Source organism: Pundamilia nyererei, unplaced genomic scaffold, assembly GCF_000239375.1.
Source record: "Pundamilia nyererei isolate P.nyererei 1_Seehausen unplaced genomic scaffold, PunNye1.0 scaffold00025, whole genome shotgun sequence".
Taxonomy (NCBI): domain Eukaryota; kingdom Metazoa; phylum Chordata; class Actinopteri; order Cichliformes; family Cichlidae; genus Pundamilia; species Pundamilia nyererei.
In genome coordinates this window covers 1430246-1443684 of record NW_005187426.1, presented here as the reverse complement: position 1 = coordinate 1443684, position 13439 = coordinate 1430246, and the positions used below count along the sequence as shown (strand labels likewise).

At 41.3% G+C, this 13439-nt stretch overlaps 1 protein-coding gene across 4 annotated transcripts in view; it reads left to right on the top strand.

Moving 5' to 3' along the window:
• LOC102210987 (A-kinase anchor protein 13) overlaps positions 1-13439 on the top strand; it is a 121852-nt gene that overhangs the window by 72105 nt on the left and 36308 nt on the right. For 3 of the 4 annotated variants that reach the window (XM_005727562.2, XM_013909450.1, XM_013909451.1), the window contains exons 12-18: positions 1213-1577; positions 6373-6420; positions 9771-9948; positions 10391-10493; positions 10949-11074; positions 12813-12852; positions 13075-13186. In XM_005727562.2, the coding sequence (XP_005727619.1) occupies positions 1213-1577; positions 6373-6420; positions 9771-9948; positions 10391-10493; positions 10949-11074; positions 12813-12852; positions 13075-13186 (972 nt within the window). The remainder of the gene's footprint in view (positions 1-1212; positions 1578-6372; positions 6421-9770; positions 9949-10390; positions 10494-10948; positions 11075-12812; positions 12853-13074; positions 13187-13439) is intronic. The other variant, XM_013909452.1, reaches the window with a different exon arrangement.

The following is a 13439-nucleotide window of genomic DNA, read 5'->3' as shown; positions in this document are numbered from 1 at the left end:
AACTGCCAACTGTCTGTGGATTTGGATCACTAAAATGGTCCTGTGACAATGACAAATGGACTTTAAAAAGACTATATATCACTAAGAAGTGTTTTCCTGGGAAAGGTTTGTTTTAACAAGGTTGCTATCATTTATTGGTGTTTGTTATAATGCCAGTGTTGCTATAAAGTGGCGCTGGCTCATTATCCCTAAGCCATGCCATTTGGTCCTCATTATATTCCATTCCTGTGGGTTAAATGGCTCTTCAGCTTACTCTTAATTCATCTCATGCCTCAGTGAAGAAATGCTGATGGATATACAATGTGATAGCCCGAGTAATTAACAATGATTTCAAGGACATCTGTTTTGCTGTGTTATGTTTTATTCATATTTATTATGCTGTGTTGGAGTGCCCTTTTTTCCCCTGTTCTGTTACATTCTGCCCTTAAACTGCAGGTGTAATAAAATGGCAAAATCACATTATGGATCTTAAATAGTCTCCTGTTATTGGGGTTGTGTGGTCCTCCATATAGAAAACACTACGCTACTTCCAGATGAACAGAATTAACCTTTTGGGTCCTTCATATAGTCCTATTGTTCCCTTGTAGGATTGTAGGATACCATCACCGTCACCAAGGCCAGGGTTAATGTAAGGTGGTGCTATCCACTCTGTGTAATGTGTACCATGTGACCCAAACAAAAATAGAACCAGCCAGTGAGAGGGCAGGAGAGCTTTGTTCACTTACAATAAATGATTTAGCTTTATGCACTTAGGGACCATAAATGGATAGATATCAGCTGAGCAGCTGTTGAGACATAGCGTCTGCAGGCTTTTTTGTGGGATTTTTTTGCCGTTGATTATCACTAATTCCTCAAGTTGTCATCCACAACCTTGCCTCACAATAGCTTAGTAAGCACACACATGTTCTCACGCTCCACTTCCTGTGGTTCTCAGAGCAGAGCCAGACTCTTCAGACTTTCAGTTACTGTTCACGGTTCACAAGCGCATTACTTGATTAAACCTGGAAATTAATACTTTACGTGGAAACAGTTGCATGTACATGTGTCCGCGCTCCCTAAAATAATAAATCAACATTTTATTAGTGTGGCATTGACTTCATATAGTGCTGATTTAGCATACTGGCTCATGATAAACCATAACTTTTTGATGGTCCAGTAATGCTTTAAAGTAGTGTAAAGTTATACCTTTTCTCTTTTTGGGATGTCTTTCAGAATGATGAACCTGTGACTGGAGGAGACAGTGCCAGCGAGGTTTCGGTCTCCTGCTCTTCCACAGACGACACCGCCAGCGTCGGCCCGACCAGCTCCAGCCCGGAGGGCAGCCAGGGCCTGGGCTGCAGCTGGAGTCCAGAAGAGGGCATCCAGACCGTGGCACCTACCACTGAAGGACTGGACAGTGAAGGTGGAGAAGGAGGAGGGGCAGGAGAGGCTGAAGAAGAGGCCAAAGATAGAGTAACTGAGGTGCCGCGGCGTTCCTGTCTCTTTCGTAACAGCAACCGTTCCCTGTCACCTCTTCGCCGCCACAGCTGGGGTCCTGGAAAGAACAACGGAGGAGACGGAGAGATGAACCAGAGGAGGTGAGAGTGATGAATACTGGGTTCTTCAGGATGAATAATGTCTAATTGCATTGTTGATGAAGTGGATGTAGAAATAGAAATGTTTCTCCTCCGTCCTAGATACTGGCTGCTGGTGTTAATCTGGTGTTAGTCAGTAGATGTCAGCAGACTTGATGTGTGCCTCTTTCAGCATTATTAGAGCTTGTTGATGTCAGTCCTTCTGTGCCATGTTGAGTGTTTCCTCTTCATGCTGTGAGCAGCTGTGTTGCCATTTGTCTTGCGTTGGCAGGGAGCTTCCAAAATTGTACACACAGATGCTTATAAACAAATGCACAGATACGCACTTCAACATGAACACATGTTCTCACGCTTTCACATTCAGAGCCACACTGTACAGTTGTCACGAGTCGACAACAAGATTATTTCACAAACATCGGTTCAATAGAAAGGCTAACAGTGACGTTTAGAACGGGACTCTTAACGCTGTTTTGTCATCACTGCTCAAACGATTGGCTCTTAGCGATGGTCTGTAGAGGAATTTACATGCAAGTTTCTTTTTAATATCCCCTGTCTTATTAAGTTTTTCCTTTTGACAGTAGTGTATATTTCATATGTGCATCTGTGTGTTAAAGCCTGACGATACTGGAGACCATTACTCATTCACAGGGAGTCTAAAAGAAATCCATTAATCATATATTGGCCATTGTTTTTAGTATATGGCAAATGGCCAGGTACTTGTATAGCACTCTTCTACTCTGAGTACTCAAAACGCTTTTTACTACAATCCTTATTCACACAAGTACTTTTTTCTTATACCTTACGTCTTACGTTTGTGCACATGCTCGCGCTCCGATGGATGCACTGGGGCAACTCCGGTTCATTATGCCCAAGGATATTTCAAGATGCAGATTAGAGTAGCTGGGGATTGAACCACCGGCCTTTCAGTTATTAAGTAACCTGTGCTGCCTCATGAGCCACAGAGCTTAGATGTATATATGCAGGCATTGTTTTACAGCAACTTTTGATATCATTATTTACTTTTTAGATAAAATTATTTATTTCAAAAGTTAGGCAGCAACTTAATGTAAAAATGCCTCTTGCCTGCATCACCATCTGCTCAACTGTGACACAACTCTGCAATGTATTGGTGGCAGTTTTCCCGCTTTAAGTGGAACTTTAGAGCATTTCTATCCCACAAACGGAGACATGTCACACATTGTGATAGGCTCTAGCTTCCAAACACTGGAGGACAGTGTTTGGAAGTCTGGCCTATACCGGATGGCCATGAAGAAAGCATGCATGGTTAATATGCTGTCTTGTTTTGCTACCCAGATTTCCTGATCATAATAAAGTCAAAAGCTAGGCTCATTTCTCCAGCTTTGCTAAGTAACTCATATCATATCATATCATATCATATCATTATAGATCAACCTAAATAAGGACCAGTCACATAGAAGCCTACTGACTCGCTAAGTAAAATCATAAAGAGGGTACTGCGACCTCCTCTAGTCAACATGTAATAGTGGATTAACAGGTGTTATTAAAGGAGGGAAACCCTCCAAAAAACGGACGGAGCAGTGGAGCAGCCAAGGGAACAGAACGATATAAAAACTGTATCACTAAAATATAAGTTATTATACAAAGACAGTTAAAATTTTAAAAGCAATTAAAACAACCCTGGCCAGGGAGAACACACAGTAAAAATCAAAATAAAACATAAACACACTAAAAGTCCAGTGGGGTCAGCCACGGCGTTAAAATCCAGCAAAATCGGAGCGGGCAAGGAAAACCCGGCGGCGTCCCCGGCCGTCCTGTCAGTCTCTCCAATCCGGAGTGCCCGGATGGGCAGAGCTCCTAACTCTGCCCATCGCTTTTCTGTGGCACGCCAGCACTATGGTCTCACCGTCGGAGGTAGGGCGCTGTCCCACTCCAAACTAATCCTCTGGCCTCAAGCTATTCCAGCAGCAGCACAGCTCTCACTGCTTCTCTACGCACTGGCCGTCATATGCCCTCGCCACGTACTGCACACCAACGCCGCCCTCTGCTTGCGGCCGCCGCCGCTGCCTGCCAGCATCTACTCCGCCATCTCTGCTGCCATGCTTCTTCTGACCGGCTAGGCCCTCTTATTGGGCCTCTGTGACCTCCCAGGTCTGCCAAGTTTGTAATCAGGGAGGGGTATAGTCTCTCCAGGACAATTCAATAAAACAAGAATAAAACACTATACAATATTAAAATACTAACAATAATAAAACACTATACAATATTAAAATATTAGCAATAATAAAACACAGCAACTCATGCGAGATAAAAATCTAGTTAACTTGTCCATTTCTACCCCGTGACAAACACAAACCCAAAATGGAGAATGTTTACCTTGAAAGTAAAAGTCGTGGCTTACCATTTCACAAGGTGCAAATTGATTCTTCTATGCAAACTACAGGAAACCGTGGCAATCTGCTAGCAAACAAAACAATTGCAAGGAGGTTTTTCTTTAGTGCAGCACCATATACGTGGTTGCAACTTGCAACAGTAACCGCTCCAGCAAACACTCGCCAGCCTGTCAGGGAATACACATTTTTCCCTATAAACAAAGGTTACCAGGGGGTTTGCCTGTGTGTGAGTGGGGTCTAGGACACATATTTTTTTTAAAAAAAGACAAAATAAATGTAATGAGATTTTAAATTATGAGAAAAACAAGATTTCGGAATGTCTCGTATAGTGTTTGGTGACATTTTAAAGTAACAGTCTAGCATTTGGTAATTATGCTTATTTGGTTGCCAAAGATTATTAGGAATCCACAATAAAAGTGACATGAGTGTTGCATAAGCCCTACTGAAGCATTTGATCTGTTCAGTCCACACAAACTCCATCCTCAGACAGAGATGCCAAACAGATGTCTGTCAGCACAGAGGAGCTGAAAGGAGCAGCTGGTCTAAACAGAAGTTTACTGGATAAAGGCGGCTTTCATGTGGTCGCAGCAGGAAGGAATCATCGATACTTTTAGATACAGTGTGGTATTATGGTGCGTTATGTTCGTCAAGTTCAGTAAATTTGTTTGGTTTAAACAGCTGTCTGTGGAGACATCATGCACCACAAAGTGTGCCTGAAAAAATTGACTTAAAGTGTGAAGCAAACAAACAAAAACATGGGGCACCACAGATGCATTCCTCAGAGTCTCTACCGATGATACAGAGTCCTTCTTCTGATAGATTTGAAAGAATGAAAATCTGTCTAATTTCTGAGGTGGACAAGTAACCGACTGCAGAAAACTCTTTGTAATGTGAAGTGGCCTTCAAAATAGTGTTACCATTAAAAACCGGGAGGCTGTTATCATAGTTTCGCACAGACTGGAAATAAAGCCTGGTAATAGGGTACCAGTGCGCCCACACTACTCTTAACTCCTCCGGTACCAGCAACTCTAAAGTTCACTAATTAGAGGATAGGTTATCTTGCTAAATGGTATCACAGGGGATGAATGCACAAGGATAATTCTTGTCGGAATCCAGTAACATCCTTTAAAGTTGACTTCAGAGGTTGTCCACTGACCAGCAGAGACTCTGTCCTTCATGTGGTTATGATGCAAATAGGGTTTCTGCTCACAATACTCAACTGGAACTCTAACTTTGAATCCCAAACATTTTGTTTGACACATTTCTGTCTATTGAGTGTTTCAATTCATGCTGTGTTATTATTAGTTGATTAGAAGATGTACAGTTCCACGAAAAAGAACATTTTCACAGGATTCTGTGCAGTCACGTGAAAAATAAAGTACACCTTTATTGCTTTCATACAAATTAAGAGGGAATGTAGCAGGTATGTGCTGATATTCCAATACACTGGCTTCACTAGTCATCAGCAAGTGTGAAAACCTCTATAAAAGCTCAAGTTTTAAGAATCTTCCGACCTTCCAGTAAATTCACACCAAAGTCAGACCCTGCAATGCCACAAACAGAAGAATGACATCAGACTCTGCAGGCCTCAGTTGGCCTTTTAAATGTTAAATTTCATGGAAGTACAGACAAAAAAAGACTTCTTTGCCAGGACAAAGCTTAAAAAGAATATGAAGCACAACTTGGCTTTGTAAAATTGCATCTGAATAAACCACAAGACGTCTGAAACATTGTCCTTTAGACAGATGAGGTCAAAGTGGAAATGTTTGATAATAATTCACAGCTCTATTTTTGGGGAAAGCCAAACGCAGCATATCAGCACAAACACCCTCATACCTGCTGTCAATCACTGTGGTGCAGGGGTGATGATTCAGTGCTTTCCTGTTTTTACTTTCTTTGGCACCTTCATTTGCAATCACTAATGTCCACAAACCTCAATGAACTGAAACAATGTTATAGAGAAAAGTTGGCCAGACTTCCTCCACTAAAAAATGTGAGAGACTGATGTGTGATGACTCATACATGAAATGATTACTTCAACTTAGAGCTGCTAAAGGTGCTTCTACAAGCTGCTGAATGATGAGATGCAAGCTTTCGCCTGTGGAAACTTTAGTTTGTACCAGCAATCTCACTGTGAGGTGGGAATACTAAACATCATTTTGAAACTATGAGCAAAGATATCACCACAATTATTTCATGCTTATCATCTTTCATCATTTACTCTGAGTACAGCAGTCTGATCACTCTTGTCTTCTCTTAGATCATTACCTATACAGTAGTAGCCATAAAAATCCAATGGTCCCATCGGCAATAAGAACAGTTCGTTGATTAATTATTTTCTTGCTGTCATGGCTTCCGTTCAAATCCCACTTCATTTCCACCTTCATCCACCACTCTGTCTCTGTCTCCGTCTCCATCACCTCCAGTTCCACTCGTAGCTCTGGTGAGAGGAAGCCGGCCTTTCACAGGAGAAGGTATTAATACATCACATTCATCAGTTCATGTTTTGTTAAGCTTGCCCTGCTTTTTAGTGGCATGCTATGGCAAATTTATGCAGTCGTGCCCTTTGTGGACCTCCCGGCTTTTAATGTATGCTTGCTGAACTGCTGTTGCATTCTCTCCGTCCCTGCAGGCAACTGCTCTGAAAAATGCTGCTTTCTTTTCACCCCTGTTGGAGTTTGTATGAAATACTGTGGCAAATGGGTGGTGGTGGCACCGCTGTTTTGTATTGCATTGGTAATAACAAGCAGCCACACAGAAAGAGAGGAGTTTAGCTCCTCTCTTTCTGGAGGCTGAACTGCATTGGCTAGAGTTTTAGAACAGACGATTGTTTTTTTTTTTTTATTTATTTATTTTGTGGGTTTAATAACTTCCTGTAGAGAATCATTCAAAACTCTAAAGCATCAGAAGACAGAAGACAGTGGGCTGCAGCAGTAAAAACAGAATGCAAGTTGTTCTCACTGCAAAATAGCTTTGTTGACTGTATGAAATGTTGCTCTTTGACCCAGAAGGAGGAGGGAGGAAGCAGTGGGGAAAAAAAAGAGTCAGCATCTTTCACTTGATCTTGATTATATGCAGAATAGATCTATTTCAGCTCTGCTGGGTGAGCCGAATGCTTACACTCCTACTCAGAAAGTCTGTTGGATATGAAAATGTTTGACAACAGTGTCTGAAAACGGTAAAAGGCTTCTTTAGTAAGACACATCTGAAGTGTGTCGTGGTTATTGTAGTTAATTAAACTGAAAACTAAGCTAGGAGTGGAAAAACTTCTTCAGTTAAATAAAATAAAAATAAAACTAGGCTGTAATATATTAGTAATATATATGAAGCGATATTTTGCACTAATGACTAAAGGCTAATTAGAATTAGGTATTTATATTTTAATAACTGGTGTAAACATGTCAACTCTTTCTCCTGATTATTATCCTTTTAATAAGGTCATCAAAATGAGTTAAAGTAAGACTCAAACTAAAATGTAACATTTTTAATAAAAACTTACTAAAAAAAATATCTAACTGAAAATAAGTTTGTTCAGGAATGGTGTAGAGAGCTTCTTGGTGATAAAAGACAGGTTCATGGTGTAGATTAGCGTTGTCAAACTCATTTAGTCCGTACAGTCCAATTTGATCTCAAACGGCAGGGACCGGTAAAGGCCATTTTATGTTAACCTATGGAAAAATATAAACGTTTTCCTTTTTCTTTTAATATAAAGAGGTACAAACATATTCTGAAAATGTTAACAACTATTTACCAAGATGAAAGTGTCCTATTCAAAAAGAAGGTGCAATTTGTCCGCTCTCATTAAAAACAAACACATCTGGACAGCTCCTTAGGCAAACCACCGCTTCGCTGTATTTATGAGTAACAAGGCTTTAAGACTGACAATGATTCACTCTCATTAGGTGATTCATTCTTACACTGAAAAGTACAAATATTAAGCCCTTCATCTCTGAAGTATTCACAGCTATCCAGTGGACTGGACTCTTTGTTGGGCTAGTTTGACTGAGTTTGACCAAAGTGCTCCACAAGTTAGTTTTTGAACAAGAGAAAAAAACAGAAAAATAAATACAGAAAATAAAACATGAAATGAAGTTAATACCATATATATAACATAAACAAAAACCAATATCTATACCCACCGCTAGCACTAGTGTCTTCCACACTTGTGCTAGTTTTAATTAGATGCATAATTACAGAATCACAATCATGGGCAGACATCAGGGTTAAACATTACTTATATTTTTGACTTCAGTATATATTAATGACTCCTTGGTCCACAGACTGTAGTATTTCTTACCTCCAGATTCTCATCACTTGCTGGCTGACATGTATTTTAATACAGATATATCAATGCTTACTAGCTAATAATGGCCAATAATATCACCCCTCCTCCATCTCTGTCAAGTTGTAATGAAGACAAGTCTGTTATTGTCACAGTCCACTGCTGTAACCATCTGGTCACATCTGTCACGTTCAAGAAGCCAGCGGCCACCCTAGCAGCGGCTCCAGCTGTGTTAATGGTGCCTTGGCTATTCTGCCAGTTTTTCATTTCTGGGAAACACCCTGGGTTCAAGTTGATTTCCTGTCTGCTACTGATATTACAACAACGCTGCAGCAGGAAATCAGCTTTAACCCATTTGCAATGTTTATGCTTCACGATGTAAAGTACATCCACTCTGCCCAGTTATTTCAGAATAACGCCAGTGTTCTCAGATACGCCTGCAACTCTATCCTCATGTCCTCATCTGTGTGCTTCACTGCCACTCTGCCATACTCTCTTATCAATCTTCCCATCACTCTCCTAACCTCTTTCACCTCACTTTCTCTTAGTATGAGCATGTGCCCCCGCCCCCTCGCCATTGGCTACAGTGTGGAAGTTGTTTCCTCAGGTGTACTGCATTACTGTTTGATGTTTTCTTATTTGCCGAGGGCACATGTCCTTATTTGAACATGGCATATTTACATGCTGCTTGATTTGCATTAGCCGTTGTTGTGGGTGTTTTCGTGTGTATATGAATGCCCAACCCTTTCAGTCAGCAACCTTCTACACCAAGGAGAGAGAGGGAGCTGAAATAGCTGCTAGTGTTTGAGCATGGAGGGCCCTGTGGCTCTGTAGAATAGTATGTAATAATACTGCCACCAAGGAGGCCTTAGTATGACAGATATAGCCATCTACATTCACAGCCCTGAGGATAGGTGAGTGCTGCTCCACTCTGGACACTTATAATCACCAAATCATGATTCTTTTACTCTGGTTTTAGTTAGTGAAGCTTGGATGAGTTGGACTGATGATTTGCTGGATAATGGAGTAGCATACAAACCCATGGGACGGAGATGAGAGATTTACTGCTGGAGCTTTAACTATCATAGAGTCTGTCCTGAAGCGAATAGAGCTGCAGCCTCGTGGCATAGCTCATCCTGAAATGTAGCAGTAGTTTTCCTCTCCATAATCATTGGATTGGATTTTTCAAGGCCTCTTATTTCCAGTCATAGCTCGATGTAATTGGGTTTGTAAATCACAGCTGCAGAGCTCTCCATGCTGATGCTGATGTTGGAAGTCATTTGCAGCTGCTTCAGCTGTAAATCTGCTCCAGAGGCTAGTGATAACTCAGCTGGCTAAACACAGTGTAGGACCAGCTGTGTGTGTGTGTGTGTGTGTGTGTGTGTGTGTGTGTGTGTGTGTGTGTGTGTGTAACAACAGGTACATCTTTGTGTGTTTGTGTTTGCTGCAGCGACAGTTGTGTACATTCAGAAAGATGTGATTGTGTTGAATACAGTGTGTGTTCTTTTATTGAGGTCATCTCTGCTTTCTGTTTGTACACAGTTACAGCTTGGAGGGGCTCAGTGGAAGCCCTGAAGAGCTCAGGGGCCCCACCAGCCAGGGGCCCCGTATCCTAGAACCTATAAGGATTCCCCGGCAAGACAGCGATGACAGAGGCTCTTTGGTTTCTCTGACAGAGGAACAGGAGGACCGGGGGGAGTATAGCAGAGTGCATGACCCGGTGAGCTAATAAACACACTCACACATGAAGTTTGTTGATATGTTGCCACTTCTTTACACTGTCACACAGTCGGCCACCAAGAGATCCTGAAAAACCCACACAGCCTAATTCACGAGAGAAAAGAGTCGTTGTAAAGCTTGTACATAAACAAGACTTATAAACAGTCAAGGGAAATCTGAGCCTTGTCACTTTGGGGATTAGTGAGAATTAATAAACATGACTTTCTTCGGGCAGATTTATACTTCTCCCATTGAATTTAAAACAAATTGTAAACATAATGTCCCGATTCAAAATGCCGAGTTTCCTCTTTTAGTTCATGTTCCTGTTTCCAGTTGACTGGCTGGCAATGCTTTGTTCCACATTATCGCTGCCTGGCTCACTCCATTTTTTTTTAACATTTTCATGCACTTGGTTTCATTCAGTCTCCTGTCTCTTGCTGCAGAAATCCAGACGATATCGGCCCCTGCGAAACAGCTGTCCTCCCATGAGTCTGCCCCTCACTAAGTCTGTATCTATGCTGGCCATCAGCCAGAGAGACATCGATGGTGAGTGACACGTTATGAGGCAGCTATCAAGTCCCTTCTTGTAACATTCAGCCCTTTTCTTTACCTTTTTATCCTTTGGTTTTCTTTGTTATCCTCTTTAGGCTTTAACTTACTAAATTTAAGTACAATGCAAAGTCCTCATTCTTCATTTCTTCATTTTAACATCACCAGACTCAGCAGAGGGACACAATCATTTCAGCTTGTAATTGGAAATTTAGAGTTCATTATGTTTTTCACTGTAAGCCCCATCGCAAAGAGAATAGAAAAAAAGGTCAAAAAGCTAGATAAAGAGAGAAAGTGGTAGTTTAACATGCAGATATTTAAACTGAATCGTTCTTATTACACGTTTCCCGTACATCTCCACTTCCTGCCCCCATCCTCACTATTCATTAGGTTATTATATATTTCAATAAGTGATCAGTGCCTGTTGTGGTTCTTTCCTTCCTGCTCCCCAGCGGTGGGACGCCTGAGACGTAAGAGGCGAATTTCCTTCTCTTTCAACCTTTCCCCCATCCTCACCAAATCTAAGTCTCAGTTCATTTATGGGGACTCCTCATCTAGTGATGATGAGGATGACTTCAGTAAGTACTGACATGTAAACTTAGCTGCAGTAGAAAATAGCTGTGATGTCAGAAGGAGAACAGTAGCTGCTCCGGTTAGCAACCTGGATCTGAGCTGCAAAGATGACAGCGATGCACCCAGATCAGCTAGCAGCTAGCCTGATACCCACACTGAAGTGTTTACTTGTGACTCAACATGAAGTGTGTGCGTGAAACACTTCCTAGACTGAGTCAAACAGAAGAAGCAAAGTTGTCTGAAGGAAAATTAAAATTTTTACTCTTTAAACTTCATCAAAGATAAAGTCCAAACATTCAGCCGCAACAATCTTGTCATGAAGAAGCTTCTAATTGCTGCTGATATTAATCTACTTGCAGTGTGAGAATGCAATTAGACAACGCTTGTAGCCAGATTGCTAGTGTAGAAAATCACCTTTCGCCTAGGCAGCATTGTGTTTAAATTATAATCCATGTTGACAGCAATAAATAAGACCTTGGCTTCTCGTGTTTCCTACGCAGCACAAGAATCGGATGACCTTTACATAAACTAGCTTTACTTCAGTCTTTTTGAAAAAACTGAAACACAATTACCAGAGAAAGAGGAAAATAATCATAAACACCGCAGGTGAACTGAGGAAGCCCTTTCTTCTCTGCAGATAAATACGAGCCTGTCACCTTTAGTCAAAGACACCGAGGCATTCCTTCCTTTTTCTTATCTGTGCAATATTTCCATTAGCACTGTTCTCTGTCTCCTTGTCTCCATTGCTGGGAACACAGGCAGGCCAAGATTTTGTCCTCATTATCCTGTTTTGGGTTTGACTTTCTTCTGCAGCGCATGCGAGCAGCGCTTTGCATATTTTCGTGTGCGTCTGGATATTGGTAGAAATGATTGTTTAGAGAGAAGCAGCTCGTTGCCTAGAAAAGATGCATGCCTTATGTTTAACTCTGTGCTTAACGTTTGGCACAGATATTAATTGAAAAACACACATGTTCTGGCTGTTATTGCAGCCAGAAAATCCAGATTTTCAACATCAGAGTCTGGGAGGAGCTACACCCAGCATAGCTTTGTTCTAATAGGATGAGCAAACCAAAAAATATGAAATTTTGCCCAAGTCATCATCCATTGTCCAGCCTTCAATGCACGATAATTTAAAACTCTATAATTTTAGTCTTTGACTGTATTACAGCCCCTCATTTATCCCCCCGTCTCAAAACAGAGCAGTTTAGCTCACTTCTGTAGAGCACAGAGCTACAGCAGGTGAGGACTGGCCAACCAGGGAAAAATAATAACTACATTTGTGATTGTGCTTTTATTTTACTAAAATTATACTTCAATCATTTTTATTGTTAATTATTACTTGAAATTGGCCTCTGAAGTTGGGATGGCAAAAAATAGCTTTTACACTTTCTGCTGATTGGCTGCCCCTTGCAGTTGTGTGGGGTTGTTGTGTTTATAGTTTCAGCTTTGTGCTTTAGTTGACCATAATGGGGGGAAAAAATCATAATAGGTCACCTTTAAAGGAGATGGTAGAAAAGGAAGTCCTCGAAATAGCTGTTGGCCTCCTTTAGTCATGTCAGTGGGTTGTCAGTTGTCACACAGCTGTACAAGGGTACCTAAAGTGTTGCATATTTACCTTTAGGGAGCCAAATCTGTAGTTTACTCTGATTATAATCAGGAAAAAAGTGCGGTCAGCCCCTAAAGACATATATTTTTTTGTTTTTACTATCCTGCCACTCACTTCCTCTCCTTTTTTTTTTCCAGGTATGAGATTTTCCAGCACCTCTGGGTCACTAGCATACAGGTCAGTCTAATCCTGCGCTTACATTTTACCAGAAAATTGTTCTTCAGGCTTTCATTGCTTGGAGGACCTTTTATAGTCCTATAAAGAGCAGTGTGGAGTAGTGGTCAAATTATTCCATAAGACCTTTATGGTGCTTCAAAGAACCATTTCACAATGTGTGAACAGGTATGCTGTGTGAATGCAGCTGCTGGAGATGAAATTAAACCTGTTTGTGTGTTCCAGTATATCAGAGGAGGAGCCTGGGCCTCTGCGGAGTGACACAGAGGGAAAGAGTGTGACAAAAGTTAGCCGGACCTTCAGCTACCTCAAGAACAAGATGTACAAAAAGACCAGGGTGAGGGAACATGGAGTTTTTCTTCTTTTGACTACACTTCACTGTAGTCTGCTTCTTACAGTTCATTCAGTAGGCAACCACCTTCAGTGTTTTCTTACAAGTGTATCCCCTTTGAGCAGTGAGCAGTTAATGCCCAACCACAGTTTTCAAGTATTCACACATATATGAATCTTAAGCTTCTTGTTCTGTTGGTCCCTGACTAGCTTCAGTCTCACAGCAGGGCTGTTATAGGCAGTTCTACACATGTTTGTCC